Source organism: Glycine max, chromosome 12 (assembly GCF_000004515.6).
Source record: "Glycine max cultivar Williams 82 chromosome 12, Glycine_max_v4.0, whole genome shotgun sequence".
NCBI lineage: Eukaryota > Viridiplantae > Streptophyta > Magnoliopsida > Fabales > Fabaceae > Glycine > Glycine max.
The window spans coordinates 8751062-8772639 of NC_038248.2; the positions used below are offsets into that span (position 1 = coordinate 8751062).

Consider the following 21578-nt stretch of genomic DNA (forward strand, 5'->3'; position numbering starts at 1 on the left):
GATCATTTATATATTTTAAAACGTGTCTTAGAATGAAAATTAAAAAAGGGTGGGGAAAAGAAAAAAAAAACAGTTTAGGCCAATTCATTGGCTCCAAGCCTCACCGGATTTTTACCAGTTTTGACCAGACCGTTAACCAATTTTTTATTCTACTAATTCAAAACATTAGAATGTGAGACATTACTTAAAGAACTGGACACTTAGTTCTATTCCGATCAATAGCTTGTATGTGGTAATGATTAGTTTAAACTCTCAAAAGTGTTTAATTTATTACAAGATATACTGATATAAAATCAAATATTGTTTAATTAAAAGGAAAGAGTAGATTGATAAGTTTAAATATTATGAATTCGTCTCCTACGTCCTACTTGCCGTTCTTTCAATAAAATATATATTAATAAGAAATGGCTGCAACAAAAGAACCCTCCATGTGCTCAAGCGTTTAAAACAGGTTAGAACGAAAGATTGCACGAATAATAGAAGCATATTACAAATAAATTCCACCATAAAATGTTTTCTTGCACTGGCTCCATTATTCTTCTTGCAAGCTATATTTATAAGATTATTTTTACTTTTCATTTTTAGTACCTTGTACATGAGAATGCTGATGATGATGATCACATTATTCCATAATTATGTGTGAATGCTATATATGCATAGCTAGCACTGGCCATTTGGTCAACATCGAGTTATGGTTCAAATTAAAGCTTCTAAAATAAATCCATACGTGTGTATGCAATCCAATGCCGGAGCTCAAGATTTTCAATTGCCAACCACTTGTATATGATCTGTCTGTTAATTTATCAGTCTCCATCAGATAGTATAAATTAATACTACAAAATTGGTGAAACTGTTGACAATGATCGCCTTATATATATTCGCATGCCACGGCAAGATTATCAAAGTCTTTCACATGAGATGGTTGGAGATTAGCCTAATAATTGATCTAGCTAGGAAAGGGAAATTTCAAATGCATTACTTTAAATTTTTATATGACAGCTGATGCATAAATCAACTAACACGAAAATATTATAGTTTAATTAGTGATCATAAGTTCAAACATAAATCAACTAACACGAAATTATTTAAGTTTAATTAGTAATTTTAAATTCAAACCTAAAAATGCATTGCCTTAATTATTTGAAAGAAAATTTTTGTTATCCCTAATGATTTTACTTAACTTGAACTGAATTGACTGTTTGACCTCTAAAGTAAGAGAAATAATAGAAACATATATCTTCTTTAATAAAGTCTGTTATACATTAACGATAAGACTCCTCATTAATATTGGAGAAAATTTCTTACAAGTAGTTTGAAAAGACTGAATTAGTATGAACCACTTGGCTATAAAATTTGTTAAACATCACACGTTAATTAGGTGCCCTATCAAATAGTTAACAACCACTAATGATGTGATCTTGCGTTATGGGGTGGTAGATCAAAGGTCTAACCCATGCTAAAAACTGATAATAGAGCATCAGCTTCAGCTTTCATGACTATCAATCGTCAATTAATCCCTTCATCCGCAGCATTAATATATATATATATATATATATATATATATATATATATATATATATATAACTTAATTACAGACATAATAGACCTTATTTGTTGCATGCTTGTATGAAAACATGTACACATGCACATTGCGCTGTATATTGAAAGCTTGTATCATGTTATTTTGTATATATATAGCAATAGAAGTAGTTTTATTCTTCTTTAATTACACAATTGAAGTAGTTTTACTTTTTATCTTTTTTCTACCCCGCGAAGGCACGCTCTTGGAGCAGAAAAACGCACTTTTATTAAGCCTAAAAGAGTTCGTTCGTCGTTGTGCTCTTTCTATATAAATTTAGGAAAATATGTATACATCCATGTCCCTAAATTATTATTATTATTATAAATTATAAAATCTTATTATCTAATCTTTAACCTAAAACAATTATTTCCACAAATACTTCAATTCAGTTTCTGTGAATTCGCTAACGGAGTAACGGTTGTAGAATTCACGTAATCTGCAGATAGCAACTTCTTGATGATGACAGTAAAAAAAAAAAAGAAATACTGCTTGATGATGTGGCAGGATATGCACATGCTTGCTAATTTAATATTGATTGCTGTTTGCTAATATTTAATTTTCATTTACTGATTTTTTATAAATAAAAATATATAGCAGTAGCAAAAAGAAAAATCTCAGCGGAGCTCAGATCGACTAGCTGCGATGAGATCATAGTTGATGTGGTACCACTCGGCAATGATAAACGATTATATATATATATATATATATATATATATATATATATATATATATATGATGTATTTTTTTTTGTGAAATTAGAATAAGTTTAATATGATTGATCTGAGTTACAAAAAATTGAAATAATGAAAGGAATTCTTGTAACAATTATTATAGCTTTATGATTAAATAGAAAGATTTTATAGTCTAAGACTCTAAGTGGCTCATTGAATTAAAAACGGGTTGAAGTTTAACAAGTTTTGAAGTATTTTCCTATAATTAAAAAAGAGAAGAAAAGTTATGTAAATACAATATGTAAAATGTTTTATATATTCATATAATTATAATCCATCTTAAAGTAATTTAAACGATAATCTTTAATTGAATGATAATATAAAATTATTTTATTACATAGACATTTAACTCATTAAAAAAATAATATTTTTATTAACCTATATTATGCAATATAGATATATTGTGTTTATTTAAACATCTAGCATGGAAAAAAGAAAATTTAAAATTATCTCTATGAAAAAGCAAATGATTATCAGATTATGTATGGATTTTTTTTTTTTAATGTTTATTATGAATTTGTCACAAGTAAACCCTTTCTAACGTGGTGATTTCAGAATTTCAATCCGTAGAATCACAAAATGACTGATTATTTTCAAGTATGATTGAGTATGTTTTTTGAGTTAATTATTTTAGGATTACTTTTTCTATAATTCTTTAAGAAAAAATCAAAAAATAATTATTTTCGTAATTGGACGTTTCCAAATATGTAACATGCTACATGCGTGTGCAGAAATGGAGTCACTTGTGACACTAATTTTTGTGGAGGCAGATTATGAAGAAACCGCCTGCAGTATATATTTGCGGTGCTATTAAATTTCGATCATATAATTTAATTATATAGAAATGATTAAAATTAAAATTAAATAAAATGAATCTTAACTACTTGTATATGATTATATATTCTCATAAGAGTAATTTTCACTTGAAATTCCCCGGATATTTGTACTTTATGTAAAGATAATCATGTGATAAAATTGTTATGTGAAATTCAATTTCTTGTCATGCAGATTTTGATTACTATCATTTAGAAACGATTTAAATAATTTTTTTAATTGCATCATTATTGTTCTTAAATTTTCAAGACCTATATATATCATATTTAGTTTATCCAAATGATCTAATTTTAATTTCAACACATTCATCATTTATATTCAATCACTTTATTATTTATTTAATTTTCTTTTGAAAGAACTTATTTAAATTTCTCGGGTAGAATAATATTTGAGTAATTGTTTGAGAGAGTTTATGAAAATAACTTACAACACAATTATAAGCCTTTTCAGCTTATTTGATATATGTTATCCAATCTCCATAATACCTTATTTATTTACAACTTATATGAGAAAATTTTAATCATATTTCCTCTTCTTCAATTGTAGAAATAACTTATATACAAGTGTTTTATTAATTGTGGTATAAGTATTAATATTGTTACACTTTATCTTAACAATTTCTATCTATTTGTGAGTAAATTGATTTCTCATTGCAGATATGATTTAATTTATCTTATATATTAAATTAAAAAAAGAGTTTAGTTTTGAACTTTTGATACATTGTCTATATTTTTTTTAATACTCTCAACCAATGAAAAATTACTTTCTAATTTTTTTAAAAATAATTATTATAAAAATCAATAATATTATCATATATAATAATTTATAATTGAATGAAAATATAAAAAGATTCATTGTTAATACATTCTAATTAAAATTATTTAAAAATATGTAATTTAACATAATATATAGTATTTATTTTAATTTTTTTATAAAGATTACAAATATCTATTAATTTATATAAAGTAGTTTTGCTCGAGTAAAATAACATCACTATATAGAAGATAAAGTTATCCATATGCGTAATAAACTTAACTGCAAACTTAGAATTTGAAATTGAGATTAAGTGTGTATTTGGATGTCTTATTGAAATAGATTATGTAACCCAAAAAATTGTGGTGTGTGACCGTGAAAAATCAAAAGAAACAAATAATTGTTTTGTTGGCACTGTTGAAAAAAAAAAACGAGGTGTGGTAGCCACACCACTTAACCAAATACACACTAACAAGTTAGAATAACTTTTGCATAAGTTAATTCATGTGTTTGGTATTTCTGGTATTTTTAATTAAATTTTATAGTACACCTGGCATTGGTTTGAGTAGAAGTCTACTCAATTTCCTTAAGTTAGTTAAAGTTTGGATTCAAGTCTTATGAATAAAAAATATATAATTAAAAAAAAAGAACTCATTAAAAGTGTTTAATTAGATTTTTGATAACATAAGTCATCTTAATAGATACTCAAAGCAAGAGTTTGTTGTATGAGATTATAGTTATTTCAATATAACATGAAAATAAGTCACACTAGTATAACCTATATATTATCCAATCATAATCATGTAATGATACGTGGCTAATATATCTCATTAGACAATTCATTTAATCAAATTTAATAAAATATTATCTAATTAGATTTATATTCATCTAAGAAAATAATATTATCTAATTATATTTAATAGATAGATCTCATAATTATCTTTTATCAAGATTAGAACAAATATATCTAATAAAAAAAATTAATTTAATTATATTTAATATAATTATTATGTAACTAAAAATGCAATTAATCTTTTTACATAATTTTAATGTAATTATATTTAATATGATACTAAATATTTTTAAAAATGATAAATTTATATATATTAGATATTATTAAATACAATAATACTAAGTATAAATTTAAAATTTTATAATTTCATCAAACCCTACCCATGCATTGCAAAGGATATAAAATCTAGTATTTATTTTTAATTGAAATCCTATAAAATAATTTTTACTTAGAAATCATATAAAATAATTTTAAATAATTTTTGGAATAAATATTATTTTTAAATAATATTTATATTATATAGTTGAAATGTTTATACTAAAAATTAATTTAAATCTAATTCGTTAATATATTTTTATAAAAATAATATTTTATTTCTATGTTTAATAACTTTATATACAATTTTTTTAATTAATATTTATAATATAAGGTTAAATATCATTTTTACAATTATATAACGAATATTTTAATATTAATTTATTAAATAAATATTTTATTACAAAATTTTATTCATAAATTAAATTAGTTGTTATAGTGTTGAAATTTTTTACATAAATACATTTGAATAAATTACATAAGATTTGTTTTTCATAATTGTTTCCTTTTATTATAATAAAAAAATTAAATATTTATAATTATCTTGATTAAAGCATATACATGTGTGATAGTAATTAATTTATTAAAATTTTAAATATGAAGATATACTTGTTCCAATTACCTTAATTATATTTAAATGATTTTTATGAAATAAAAAATAGAAAAAATATTTTCAATTTTTTCTATCAAATACATAATATTTTTTCTCTCTAATGTGTTTATTATAAAGAAAATCAAGATAAAGATATAATAAATATATATTTCAAAATTTTATTAGATATATTTAGACATGCCAGCTGGGCGGGATGAGTATTGTTTCCTCAATTTCAAACCCCGACTCCCCAACATATATTATTCGTCCCCGATATCCGATGGGTTAAAATTTATTACCGGGTATCGGGTATTCCCGTCCCCTGTTCAGATTTTTTAAAAAAGTTTTTTTTTAAAAATTATATTGAAAATCTGATTTTAAAAAAATAAATTGATTGTTACATATTTATTTTTAACTACTTATATGTCAATAAATTTATTGTAGCGCATTTGTCTATAAAAATCATTAAGAAAAAAATCTTAAATTATGTAAAAATTATAAAATGAAATTAACAAGCAATTAATAAAATTTTAATAATTTTATCATTTGGACGGATATGAGAATGAGTATGGGACGGGTAGTGACATCCCTGTCCCTAATCCCGATTAAAAAAGTCAGATAATCACCAAACTCAAACCCAAACTCGTATTCGATCAACTCGAGTATTTCTTATCAAAATCGGAATGGGTTGAATCGATACCCACATGTACGGGTTTCATTATCATGCTAGATATATTTGTTCTAATTTTAATAAAAAAATATATTTATTCTAATGTTGGATAAAAAATAATTACGAGATCAATTTATTAGACAAAACTAATATATTTTTATTTGATAAATTTAAAATTTATTATATAATATTTAATTACAATTAATTAATTAGATATTTTTTTATTAAATTTGATTAAATAAATTATTTTATGTGGCAATATAAATCACATAATATTAATATATAAATCATAACCGTATAACTTAAGTTAAGTCGAAGTAATGACTTTATGAGATAACTCTCCAATGACATGTCTGCGTGATTTTCGGTCGTTGGCCGCGGAACCACTTAGAAAGCGAAGCAAAGAAGAAGCAATTGAAGCAAAAGGCACACGAAAGGCCTTCGTTTTCAAAATACACCTCCCCCACCAAAGCCAACTTTAGTTAACAACCACCAGCACCATGTGCGACCCCTTGACACTTGGAACCCACTCTATTCACTTCACGACAGTCCTATTCTCAATTTTGTATTGTGTTTGGTATTGACTTCTGTAGAAAAACATCTTGTTCATTTTGTCCCCGTGTCCACAATTACAATTCAATCGTACTCCTTTTAATTGGCCCCGTGAATACAAAAAAGTTAGTTGCTCCAAATAATATATATAATATTCTTTTTTATTTTTTATAGCATTAATTATTTTGCCTTGTATTCCTTTATCTTTCTTTGTTATTAAAAAATTACACAAAAATATTATGTCAATACAGTTTCTTGATTAAACTCTAGAAAATGCTACTCAAACGTGAAAAACTCGAGCATAAAGAATGGAGATGGATTCCATACATTCATGCAATAACACATTCATGAATAAAAAAATCTCTTTCTTTATCATCAATCAAATTACTGTTCAAGACTCAAAGTTTTATTTTATCATCAATCCAATCCCTATTCATGTTTTTTTTTTCTTATCAAGAAATAAATTGTTTTACTTGAATAATCAAATTACTGTTCAAGACTCAAAGTTTTATTTTATCATCAATCCAATCACTATTCATATTTTTTTTTCTTATTAAGAAATAAATTTTTTTACTTGAATAACTTAACATGTTGCCACTAAAAGCAAAATGGCACATGTTGTATTTTTTTTAATTAGTTACACCCTTGTGGTATGTAGGATAATGTATAAAACAAAAGAGACTTTGTAAAAAATCTCCATGGAGTCAGGGTTTCTTTTGAATCCTATTTGTGGGATTTGTATGATGCTTGAATGTGTTGCTTATTTTTTTAATCTTGTTTGATATATTGAAACATGTGGGATTGAGATTTCTTTTTGGATCTTACCTATGAGGTTGTTACTAAGAAAGAGAATGAACTTATCATAAAAGAGATGAAAGTAAGATACTAAACTGACATACAACATTAGAAATTTATTGAGAAGAAATTATTAAACTTCTCATCAATAAATTTCTTCTGTTGCATATTGTTTATGAGTTTCTTATTTTCATCTTGTTCATGATAAATTCATTCAAGCAAGTGGATCAAACTTAAGAAGACTCAAAAGATATTTAAGAATAAATGAAAATAACCTTATAAAAAAATAGTTCTAAAAGATTTCAAAATCAATTTTTTTGCCTATCATTTCTACATGCCCATTGTGTGTCACTTAGCCATGATGAATTGGCCTTGCTCTCAATGTTAAGGAGGATAGAAATGGATTCCAGATTGAGAATTCATTAAATGATAGAAATGATGTTAGTGATATAAAAGTGGTATGCACTTTAACCGAGTGTTGATATCTTTCCTATCTTTAATTGCTACTATTACCAATTCTAATTGCTACTATTACCAATTCGTGTAACTTAATGAGATATTTTTTTATTCCATTAACATAATCATTGACACTTAGAAAGCCAACTCATTATTACTAAATGGCACACAATAGACACGTTGAGGCTATTTTATCGTTTTAGTTTTTTTAAAAACTATTTACTTAAATGGGTGAGTCAACAAATAATTTATCAAAAAGGATGATTCTTGTCACATAGGATGCATAAGACGTTAGTCAAACATGCTTTGACTAGAGGTGTTATGTGCCACCTTATTAGGTGGTTTCTCGGAACAGGTGGTGCCACCCTACACAACTCCGCACATGAGGTGCCAACTTGGCTCATGCTACCAATTAGTTTCCGATGCTGTAGGACAAGAGGAACTATGCTTCCCTGTTTTGCTTTTCACAAGGTTTGACAGTGCGATCTGAGCGTGTTTTCCCAAGGTGGCGCAGTGGAGGAGGCGCCAAGTGGAAATACACTTCCTATTTTTCCCAAAGTTTGGTGGTGTGGTTTGTTGATTTTGTGGAGGAAATTATAAAAAACAGAAGAGAGAAGAGAGACAATACGTATGTAGAGGAAATAAAATTATTCTATTCTAATTCAAATTATTCTCAGCAGCAACACAATAAATAGCAAAAGATAAACTAATTAGATAACAAGATATTAGCAAAACAGAATATTAAGACTAACTTGCTCCTTAAAGATAGAAACCACTAGACTAATCCATCAAAACTGACTTACTCCTAAAATATAGGAAATCAACTTATTTACTAAATATTATTTTAAAAACTGAAAAATAAAATATTATGCAGTTACAAAAGTATATCTTCAACACTCCTCCTTGCTTTTGGAACTGCAAACTCCAATTCTTTGCCTTAAGAGTTCAAGTTTGTTGATAGGTAGTGACTTTATAAACATGTCAGCCAGTTGATCTTTAGACTTGCAGTAAATTAAGTTCACTTCTCCACTTTGTTGCATCTTTATCAAATAATAGACCTTGATATTGAAATGTTTAGTCTTCCCATGATACATAGGATTGTTTGCAATAGCAATGGCTACTTGATTGTCAACAAAAAATTCAGTTTTATTCTTTTGAGAAAATAGAATGTTTGGCCTTGTTGTAGTGAGATACATTAGACATCCAATCAAGCTCCCATAATATCCTTCATCAATGTTATCAACACCTTCTTTCTTGTTGAACTTCTCCTTTTGATTCATTGGTGTGCTAACAAATTTGCATTCCTCCATTTGAAACTTCTTCAAATTTTCTTTTGCATATTTTTTTTTCATGTTTAGCATTCTTTCAAGATGACAATGACCAAGTCTCTTGTGCCAGAGTTCCGTGGGTGTGACTTGAGTGAAATAGGTGTTATGCTCCTCCTCTGCTGGATCAAATGAGAAGCTTTTACCTTTCATTTTAACCCTTAGAACTTCTCGGCCAACAATGTCATAGATAAAACAATGTTGATGTTCAAAGGACACTTTAAATCCCTTTTTAATCAACTGACCTACACTTAGCAAGTTTTGGTCAATGTTAGGTACATAAAGAACATCTGATATTAATTTGGTACCTGAACACGTTGAAATTGCAACAATTCCTTTTCCTTTTACTGTAATATAGCCACCATTCCCAATTTTGACCTTTGAGACATTAGTTGGCTTCAAATCCTTAAATAGAGTCTTGTCATATGTCATGTGGTTCATACAACCACTATCAATCAACCAACTTTCACTTGATTCACTACTCAAGAAGCATGTGGCCACAAACAATTGGTCCTCCTCTTCTTGATTAGCAATCTGAGCTCCCTCATCATGGTGATTTTTGTTGGGGCAGATCACCGCTTCATGTCCTATCTGGTTGCACTTGTTACATTTTGCATCTGGTCTCCTCCAACATCTGAAAGGTGCATGACCTTTTTTGCCAGAATGATGACAAGGTGGATAATTTTTCTTTTTATCCTTACCTTTGTTTTGGTTGTTTGCACTATTTTCGCTGCTTGTTGGTTGATTCTTTTTGAAAAAAATCCTTTTTGCTTTCATCAACTTCATGATGTTTGGCGGGCAAAGCACCTTCGACAACACGATCTTGCCTCATCAACCTTCGCTGCTCTTGAGCTTGCAGGGCATGTAGCACTTCTGCCAATGTGATTTTCGACAGATCCTTTGTTTTCTCCAATGAAGCTATAGATGCTTCATACCTCTCCGGCACCGTTACCAAAATTTTCTCTACAATTCTTGAATCAGCAAAATCACTTCCCAACAACTTTATCTTGTTGGCAATACCCAACAATTTGTTTGAGTATTCTTTGATTGTCTCTGACTCTTTCATCATTTGAAGCTCAAATTCCCTCCTTAAATTCAGCACTTGCATGCTTCGTATCCTATCATCTCTAGCGTATTCCTCTTTCAGATAATCCCAAATTACTTTGGGTGATTTAAGAGTCATGATTCTGATGAATATCATTTGTGAAACACCAGTGAACAAACATGACCTCGCCTTTGCCTTCTTCATCTTTCTTTCCTTGTGATTTTTAATTTGGGTCATGGTGGGATTTTCAGGCAGCGGATATATTTCATAATCCTCTTCCACAGCATCCCACAAATCCAAAGATTCCATGTAAGATTGCATTTTCACTTCCCAAAGATCATAATTCTGTCCATCAAAGATTGGAAGAGTTATGTGGAAAAAACTTGCTTCACCTTCCATGGTACAGGTCTCGTAAGAATAAGGCTCTCGATACCAATTGTTGGTTTTGTGGAGGAAATTATAAAAAAACAGAAGAGAGAAGAGAGACAATACGTATGCAGAGAAAATAAAATTATTTTATTCTAATTCAAATTGTTCTCAGCAGCAATACAATAAATAGCAAAAGATAAACTAATTAGATAACAAGATATTAGCAAAATAGAATATTAAGACTAACTTGCTCCTTAAAGATAAGAACCACTAGGCTAATCCATCAAAACTGACTTACTCCTAAAATATAGGAAATCAACTTATTTACTAAATCTTATTTTAAAAACTGAAAAATAAAATATTATGCAGTTACAAAAGTATATTTTCAACATGGTTTGTTGGAGGTGCGTTTATAAATATAAGCCAAACTTGGTTCAATCATGTGTTTTTAGTTTCGTTGTGATTTTTCAGAGTGCTATTGTTGTGTTGTTGCTATTACTGTGTCGTTGTGTTAGTGGTTTGGTGGTGTTTTTCTTGTTCTGTTGGTGAGATAAGGGTTGTTACTTTTTTATCTTAAAAATAATTTGTTTTATTTATGTTAGTGTTGTCATTGTAAGTTTTATTGATTTGTTTTAGTAATACTTTGTGTTATTATTTTTTAGTTAATATTTTATTAGGAGAATATAGTAGTAAATATATTTTAATTTTTTTAGAAAATGAGGTAAGAAATATTTTTGTTGAATGTTTGAATAAAAACAATTTGTTTCATTTATTTTATTATTTATTTTGTAAGTGTTCTTCATTTTTTAGTGTTATTTTGTGTTGTTAATTTGTTAATATTTCATTAGGAGAATATGGTAGTAAACGCATTAATGTTTTTTCTAAATGAGGTAGGAAATATTTTTGTTGAATGTTTGTAAAAAATAATTTGTTTCATTTATTTTATTATTTATTTTGTTAGTGTTCTTATTTTTTTAGTGTTATTTTGTGTTGTTAATTTGTTAGTTATTATTTCATTAGGAGAATATAGTAGGAAATATTTTGTTATTTTTGAGTTTGTAGAAAATGAGGTAGCTAGGAAATATTTTTATTGAATGTTTGTATAAAAAAATTTATTTCATTTATTTAATTATTTTGTTTGTAAGTCTTCTCATTTTTTTAGTGTTATTTTGTGTTATTAGTTTGTTAGTTAATGTTTCATTTGGAGAATATAGTAGAAAATATTTTTTTTGTAAAAAAAACAATGTAGGAAATATATTTGTTGAATGTTTGCAAAAAAATAATTTGTTTCATTTATTTTATGATTTTTTTTGTAGGTGTTCTTCATTTTTTTAGTGTTATTTTGTTTTATTATTTTTTTATTTAATATTTCATCAAGAGAATATAGTAGGAAATATTTTGATATGTTTGAGTTTCTAGAAAATGAGGTAGGAAATATTTTTGTTGAATGCATGTTTGTATAAATAATTTGTTTAATTTATTTTATTATTTTCTCTGCAAGTATTCTTCATTATTTTTAGGGTTATTTTGTGTTATTAATTTTTTAGTAAATGTTTCATTAGGATAATATAGTAAGAAATATTTGTATTTTTTTAGAAAAAACAATGTAGGAATTTTTTTTGTTGAATTAGTGTTAATTTGTGTTACTAATTTTTGAGTTCATATTTCATTAGGAGAATATTTTGTGTAATTAATTTTTTTTAGTTCATATTTCATTAGGAGACTATTTTGTGTAATTGATTTTTTAGTTGATACTTGATTAGGAGAATATAATTCAAAATATTTTTTATTTTTTAGTCTGTAGAATGTAGAATATGATGTAGGAAATATTGAGTTGCATGTTCGCATAAAAATATAGTTGTTGAAAAATAAATATATTTGTAAAAATGTTTTGTATAGTAACCAATTTATGTCATAAAATATAAATTACGATTTTCTTTGGATGAAATTTCAAGATTGAATTAAATTTTCATTATAGCGGAGGTTACAGAAGTTCATTCTGGTCCATGTCATGAGTCTTTGCTACGTTTGCAGGCGATCCATGTGTCGCAATCTGTTTGGAGTGATAAATCGGTTCGTTTTTTACGAGCAAGGCGAGCCCAACGACAACAAAACCAAGGTCATGAAGGACAACAACATAATGAGGAACAATATGAATTTGCAGTCGTTCCAATTCAAATTAGGGATTTATTCAACTAAGCTAGTTTTCTTGTCGTTGCACAAATCTCGTTTTTTCCTTTATGATATTCATTTCATTCTGGTACTTGTTGAGCGTTGGAGGCCAGAGACCCACACGTTTCACATGTCAGTTGGTGAGTGCACAATCACATTGTAGGATGCGAGCATTTTGTTAAGTTTACGAATAAACGGTGAAGCTATGACTAGTGGTGATGTGCATGACTAGGGTGAAGTATGCCAGTTGGGAGTTACTCCAGTATATCCCGACAAAAAGGGGGTAGGGTGAAAATGAAAATGGCTTATAGACAAAATCTTAACAACATTAAACACCATGTACATAGTGAGTTGCAGTTGGAGCAATATACATGTGCTTAGATTTTGCTCTTGTTTGAAGGCTTGTTGTTTACTGACCATTCTAGGATATATGCACCATTGAGGTATCTTCCATTGCTTGCAGATCTTCAATTATGTAGGGCGTGTAGTTAGGGATCCACCATGCTTAGTTATGTTAATTTATCGTGAGTCATGTAAGGCGACTAATTATGAAGTTGTTGAAAGGGACGTACACAGAGCATTTTTTGAGGCTTTAGTTTGTTTGTGTGTGTGGTCATGGAATTTGGAGAGTCATCGTGCCGTTAATTTGCTACCATATTGTTGAGTGCAATCAACTAGACTGTATCCTTTGCCAGTTTACCATGCAACAACATATTTCGGTACTGCAACTTCAATAAGACAATCTCCATGATGATAGTCAGAAAGGAAAGCAGATAAAAGATTGGGCTCACATGCATCGAGTTTGGAAAGATATTTGGAATTCAAGACATAACATGTTGTATTCTGCCGATGTTGCTGATGATGCTACACTACACTTGTCATTTCATTCAAACTATATGGTACGATATCGAGTTCGAACAAGACGATGGATCAACAAGGAAAGAGTAAGGGTAGGTTATGCGGTAAGTAAATATTTACTCCATAATTGGGAGTTTTTAGGTTTAGTACGCAATTTTATGCCTAAAATTAAATTACCTTTTACATTGTTGTGTTTCTTACAGGCTGATACAGCAAAGCGAATGCATCATATTGCGACTCCACAACACCGACAAGGTAACGTTGTTAACGAAGTTAGAAGTGGTGTCGGAAATGTATTGCAAGCTCTGAATGAAATGGATCGTATAGTCGTGCCAACACAACAAGCCCCTCCAGAAACACATCATTTTCCACAATCATCGGATAATGTTGATACCGGCGCGGGTCATAAGGAAGGACGTGGACTTCATTGATGAACAAGATTTGTTCAACACGACCCCGTGCAGTTCCCAGCACCTCTGGTTGCACCCAGTGATGGAACATTTTTGTGACTCCTCAACCTTTCGGCAATTTTATTCAGTTCACGTATAACTCCCAACAGCCATTGGGGTCAGAGGGGCATGCATCAGGATCTTTTCCCGATGAACAATTTTATGTTCCACAACCTTATGTTTCGCTGCCCTCCCCTACCACATATCCATTCTTTGATTTCACTCCTCATCGGTATGATCCTAACCTAGTAACTCCTGATGCCCCTCCACCCTTCCATGCAAATGGGGATCGATCAACTTACATGTTTTTCCCAATGCCAATGTTTTCGATTGGTGGTTTGTCCCAAATATATCAAGAGAGGGCTCAAGATTTGGGAGTAGACTGAACCAAGTGTATCCTGATGAGGATGATTAGTCATTTGTTGTTGTTTAATTAGCACACTAACTTTATTTGCATAGGCGTATCAGTATAAAGTAACAATTCATCTAAAACTTGAATGTCTTCTTAATAGTAAACAACCATTATAGTTTTTTTTTTTGTGACAACAAATTTCATTTTCTTAAGATTTTTGAGGATGGTTTTAGACGAATTTGTAGAGTGATTTGCGCCGCACGAATGCTACCATTCGATTCACCGACATGAATACTAATAGAATCTTCATTATTTCATGCAAAAATCATGCATTTACTGGAACAAATTGAAGCAAGAAGACACCCTCGTCATATGGTTTTTTGTGACAACAAATTTCAATTTTTTAAGGTTTTTGAGGGTGGTTTTGGCAAATTTGTAGAGCGATTTGCGCTGCGTGAATACTACCATTGGATTCACCGACATGAATACTAATGGAATCTTCATTATTTTATGCAAAAATCATGCATTTACTAGAACAAATTGAAGCAAGAAGACACCCTCGTCATATGGTTTTTTGTGACAGCAAATTTCAATTTTTTAAGGTTTTTGAGGTTGGTTTTAGACGAATTTGTAGAGCGATTTGCGCTGCGTGAATGCTACCATTTTATTCACCGACATGAATACTAATGGAATCATCATTATTTCATGCGAAAATCACGCATTAACTGGAACAAATTGAAGCAGGAAGACAACCTTGCCATACGGTTTTTTGTTTTAAACCAAATAAGATTTTTTTTTTTCCTTCTACAATGCTCAAAACATCAAAAACTTGTCACCATGGAAGTTTACCTTAAATACTGAAATTAAACATACGCATACTCATAACTACAACTATCAAACTTACGCATCCCCATTTAAGAACCCCTCGCTGTGATTGCTTTCGACATACAACAATCAAGTTGAACACTTGTGCGAGTCTCATTCACAGAAGATGAACTACTGAAGTGAACAATGTGTACGAAGGATGAGCCATTAATCCTGAAGGGAAAGGAAGAGCCACGGTCTCTATCGACAGAAGCAGAAATTAATATTTTATGTATTTTAATTGTACTTTGTAACCTAACATAGCACAATTAAAGTGATGCTTAACCTGAAATAGTACAATTAAACACATTATGTTTACATTGAAAAATCATAACAAAGGGCACTGTATACAAACCTCATTAATTCATAACATCTGCTCGTAGTAATGAAAACAAATCAACATTTTCAAGTTATTGTGTTCTTATGTTGCTTACCTATTTATAAAGCATAGGTAAGCCAAAACACTACAAAGGAGGCGCCACTCTGATTTTTGCTTCCTTTTAAAAATAATTTCCACCTTCCTCGTGGGCCTCCTGGCACAACAGTACAAAAGGTATTGCCAAAGTGTGGTTTGCTACAAGCTAAGAGGAGGCGTCACTCAGTACATTGCTACAACAATTTTAAAAAAATCGCTACATAAGAGGCACCACTTTGATTTTTTCTTCCTTTTTAAAACAATTTTCACCTTCCTCGTAGGGCTCGTGAGACATAAGTACAAAAGGTGATGCCAGTGTATGGTTTGTTGCACACTCAATAGGAAGTTCCACTTTGTACATTGCTACACAAATAAAAAATAATCAATTTAATCCCTTAACTAGAGGTGCCACCCAAGGATTTGCTTTCCCTTAAAAAAGTTATTTTAATACCTCTTGCGATGCATGGTCAATCAAGAAAACTTTTGAAAAAAAAAATATTCTCCATCCCTAATTAGGGGTGGGAATAGGCCAGATTGGCCTATAAGAGCCTACGACCTGACCTACATAAAGTCTGACCTGAACTGGTCTATTTAATTAAAAGGTTAAGTTCAGACTTTTTTAAAAACCTATTAAATTAAATAGACCAGACTTAGGCTTATTAAAAAGTCTTATAAGTCTGATAAGCCGGCCTATATATATATATATATATATATATATATATATATTTTGGGTACCAATATATAATATTATTTTTTTGGATACAATTAATTTTTTTTTGAAACTATCAGACTTTGATTACATATTACTGTTTCATAACTTCTATTCCTAGAATCAAGGACTTTAATTACAATTTAGGTATGAGTCATGTGCCTTTTTATATTTCTCATTATTTTGATTGACTTTCCTTTTTCTTTAACTCTCCTATTACTTTCATACTCCATAAAATATTAAATATTTATTGTGAAGAAGACTTTTAAAAAGGCTATCAGGCCAGACCGAGTCAAAATAAAAGCCTTTGATAGGCTATAGGCTAGGCTTAAGCCTCAAAGATTATCGTAGGTTAGGCTCAGGCCTTTCAAAGCCTGGCCTGGCCAGATCTATTCCCACCCCTATCCCTAATTATAAGATCCTTTCAACTAAAATTTTAACCCTTAACAAAAATAGTTAATTTAGTTAATCATATTACATTTTTTAATTACTTGGAATATTATTCCAACATTATCCTTTTCTTATCTCTCTATCCACTTAATTGTTTGTCATTAATGTTTCGAGAGAGAATAATTAAGTAAAATTAAGTAGGGAAAAAAATAATTAACACATCTAAAAATTAGAAAAAGACCTTATAGTGAGGGACAACCGAATTTCTCAAATGGATATTATAATTAAGGACGAAAATAGTATAACTTAATATTTCAGTGGTTGTGTCAACACAATTAAATTATATTCTTTGTAGACATGTTTTTCTTCAAACGAGCACACCCATAACAAACACAATCACAAAATTAAGAATAGTACAAATGTAAAGATATAGCAATATGGATAATTCATAAACATCATAAAAATATTTCTTAAGACTTCAACCAATAATCAGCTATTGATTGTCTTGCCATATATAACACCTTGGCGGTGGTTCAAAATTATGCAAATCTTATATTAATTCTTAAACCATCTTGCGAGGATGTATATTTGATAGGTTTGCATATAACTCTATTGGTCCCTTGCTTTAATATTGGTTGAACACAAATAACAAGATTCACACATGCTCATCATTTTTTTAACTCAAATGAATCATAACGAACACGATCCTGCTAAACTTGAACAAGATGTCGATAGTATATCTCAGTCACTTGTTTGTCATCTTCCACCATTAATACATCTTTAATTTTTCTCTTCAATTGAACATATGTAGAATTTTTTATAACTCTCAAAGGATTGGGTTGGTCATAGGTGAAGTAAGTGTCGTTCTCATTGCTTCCTATCTCACTGTCATGGTAAACAAACACAAGTGATAAATTTGTGATATTTTCGGTAGAAGTTTCGTCTAGAAAATCAATTTATAAGTATAACATAACAAAACTAATATTTGCTTTCTTTGCACTGATATTATTTCTTTCACATATAGAGTAGTATTTATAGGAAACATGCGCAAAACAAATTTACATGTAGATTCATAATGCAATAATAATACAAACTTTAAAATAAATAATATTGGTATACCTTTCTTTCTGCAGGCAATATTGCCCCCCAATGACATTGTTACATGAGTTCACGCATGCTACAACAAAATAACTCCGCCTAAATTTCACAATATGCTATGAAAAATGGTTGTAGAGTCATGAAAACGTTGATTTTAGTGATATACTTTATGCTACTGATATGATCGAACTACAAAAATTTCAGAAGCTAAGGGACTTAGACACAATACATGGCCATTTATATACATATATAAGTGACCCTCATGGGCAGCGTGTGAATGACAAATGCATAGGAGACTCTACCCTAAGGCTTGTCACCAATTAGAACAGGAGGCGCCACCGTGTGCTACTTCTCCAATATTATATATTATTTTACATTGTCACACTGTTTTTCCTTCAACAATTCTCAATGGAGGCGCCACCGTGTGCTTTTCCTTCAACAATTCTCATTGGAGACGCCATCCCAGTCTTGTTCTTGTGTTATTTAATTTAAAAAAAATACTTAATTTTTTTTATTGAATCAAAATTTGATTGTTTGCTATTATATATTTCATGGTTGTGAAAGAAAATGCGCTAACCTACACTCTATTGTATTTTATTAATGAAAGTTTTACAAAAACATACATATTCCTCTATTATTTATACAAACATATATTTTTACTATTCATGATATAAATTTGAATTGGAGAAACCTGAATCTACACTATAATTTTAAAAAAAAATTGCAAAATCAGGCTGAGAATTTCGGTCTCCAACCCGAATTTTCAATTATGTTTTTTTAAAAAAATATTTTTTTAAAAAATAATAAAATAATATAAATAAAGGTAATTAATTCAAAATAATTAATTTGTCCTTATTTATATTATCTAATCTTACTATTTTGAATTAATTACCTTTATTTATATTATTTTATTGTCTTTAAAAAAATTTTTTTTTTTAAAATAAAGTTGAGAATTCAAGTTGAAGAGACGGAATTCTCAACTTGATTTTGCAAATTTTTTTTAAAAATTGCCTACTAAATTTGAATCTCTCAATATGAATTTATACTATAAATAATAAAAGTATATATTTATATAAATAATAGAAAGATATTATGTTTGTGTATATATTAGATGGTTTGTTGTATGTTTGTGTAAAAATTTGTTCATCGATGGCTCATGACCTAACTGTTAACTCGTTGACAAGTGTACCAAATTGTCACAAGTAGTAAAGTTCTCGAATCCACAAGTGGTTTGTATTTAGATTAATGCAAACCCAATTTAAAAGCAAGAGATAAGAATTTAAAATAAAAGATAAAGAAAGATAGAAGATAAGGTAAAAAAAATAAGATATTTAAAGATAAAATTAGAAGATAAAAGAAAAGATAAGATATTTAAAGATGAAATTAGAAGATAAAAGAAAAAGATAAAATATTGAAAGATCAAAATAGAAGATAAAATATTTAAATTGAGATATGATAGAGATAAGAATAACTATTTCTAAGAAAACCCAACACTAAAATAAGGAATAACTACTTCTAAGAAAAGCCAACAGTAAAATAAGGAATAAAATCTATATATTAAAATCACTAAAACCTAACAAGTCTAATCAGTCTAGATATATGGATTCAGGATTTGTCTGTTATCAATACCAGTGAACTAATTCTGTCCCACATCTATCCATCTACTTGCCCGTTGCCCATGATGCCTCACGATGACAAGCCTACCTTAATTACCTATCTTCCAAATGCCATTTGCGAAGACTCAATAACTAAGATGCATTAAGATTACATTCTAGATGTTTGCTAAAGCATGGGCATTGGGGCATTAGGTCATGCGAACCCTATGATTTCTTCCTTTTATTATTCTATTAAGTGTTACCCTCTCCCGAGTGGCCTAACCCTTAAAACCGATTCACGCATTCATTCCTTATCCCTAATTAGGCTTTACCCTCTCCCGAGTGGCCTAAAGACTAATAGAAAATAAATTCTGAGATGCAGAATAAACAAGAAAAAAAAGCAGATAAAAGAACCTGGAAGGAAAACCCTCTAAAAGATAACCCGATAATTTCTTCCTTTTAGTATTCTATTAAGCATTACCCTCTCCCGAGTGGCCTAACCCTTAAAACAGATTCAAGTATTCATTCCTTACCCCTAATTAGGCTTTACCCTCTCCCGAGTGGACTAAACCCTAACAGAAAATAAGGTTCGAGATATAGGATGAAAAAGAAAGAACGGTAAAATAAAAGAACCTGGAAGGAATTCATCTTTTTATTGATAACTCTTGAAATGCTCTATACATCATTGGCTTTTTAGGCCTGCCAGGCCCTAGCTAGGGGATTAGCCACTTATGGTCATGAGGGCTTTACAATGAGAAGGGGGTGAAAGAAAGAAAGTAAATGAAACCCTTAGGAGAGGGGGTTTGTTGTGGTCTCCTTTCCCTTGAACTGGCTCTCTATTTATAGCTGCTGAAGAGGGCTTTGGGCCTTCGTATGCGCGCTTAGCGTGACACCCTGCGCTTAGCGCGTGTACTTCCTGGTCCGCTTAGCCCTTGACGTGCGCTGAGCGCGCGTATTGGGCTGGGCCTTCTTCAAATTTTCTTTTTTTCTTCAATTTTTCTGCCATTTTTGCTTGTTACACCTCCAATTTTAGATCTGCAACCAAAAATTCAATTTAATTAAATCTTTCCAAATTAAAGCATAAATAACTGCTAAATAATTAATTCTAAGTTAATTTTAAACCGATTTTCCATTATTAATTCACTATTATTTAGCAGTTATCACTAACTGACAGAGCCATCTGAAGCAAAGGGCCTAACTACTTAAGGACTTTGATAGTGAGGTAACATCTTTGTGGTGATGTTAAGACCTGCCCACAGTAATTCATACAAACGATACCCATCCCAACGCCAGTGTCTTGTCTCATAGTAGCATCAAAATTGATTTTACCAGCCTTTTCCTGTTTGGTGGGGTCCACAAGATATCTTGTGATGCTACTAGCTCTGAAAAAGCATAGTGTTCTCTTCCTTAGTTTTGCAAATCACCCAAAAAGACCGTTGAATAACCAGATGGATTGGGGTTTTCTTTTTCTCAAAATCTCAGTCATTCCTGTTTCTCCTAATTGACCAGAGAAGGCCAAAAACTTGTTGGGCCGCGACATCATCTATTTTCCTTAACCACTTCGAGAGCCAAAGGTTAGAAGACATGTTAGGCTGGTTGATTCTTACACCCAACTGGCTCCCAAACCACACCCTTCTAACATCATTACACCTCAGAAAGAGATGCTCCATGTTTTCTTCCTTCTCTCCACAACAAGGGAAAATAGGATCCATTGTGTTGATTTTCCTTCTCAAGTTCGCTTTAACAGGGAAAATTTTACAACATGCTCGCCAGACCATATCTTTGCATTTGGGAGCCACATTCATTTTCCAGATTTGTTTCTAGAGATCATCAGAAGAGGTGTGAAGCACCAAGAGACATGGTC

At 30.0% G+C, this 21578-nt stretch overlaps 1 protein-coding gene and 1 long non-coding RNA gene across 2 annotated transcripts; both read right to left on the reverse strand.

Annotated features, from left to right (window-relative positions):
• Window positions 1–10119: 10119 nt before the first annotated feature.
• On the reverse strand, window positions 10120–10581 carry LOC106795260 (uncharacterized). The gene has a single exon (XM_014764647.1). The coding sequence runs from the start codon at window positions 10579–10581 to the stop codon at window positions 10120–10122; it is 462 nt and encodes a 153-aa protein (XP_014620133.1).
• A 4739-nt stretch (window positions 10582–15320) lies between these two features.
• On the reverse strand, window positions 15321–15904 carry LOC106795354 (uncharacterized). The gene is made up of 2 exons (XR_001383775.2): window positions 15863–15904; window positions 15321–15708 (listed from the first exon to the last, which is right to left on the reverse strand). It is a non-coding gene; the product is annotated as an uncharacterized lncRNA (long non-coding RNA).
• Window positions 15905–21578: the final 5674 nt, after the last annotated feature.

Excerpts from the sequence above, each read along its gene's own strand:
- LOC106795260 (XM_014764647.1), bottom strand. The coding sequence starts at position 10,581 with ATGACTCTTAAATCACCCAAAGTAATTTGGGATTATCTGAAAGAGGAA.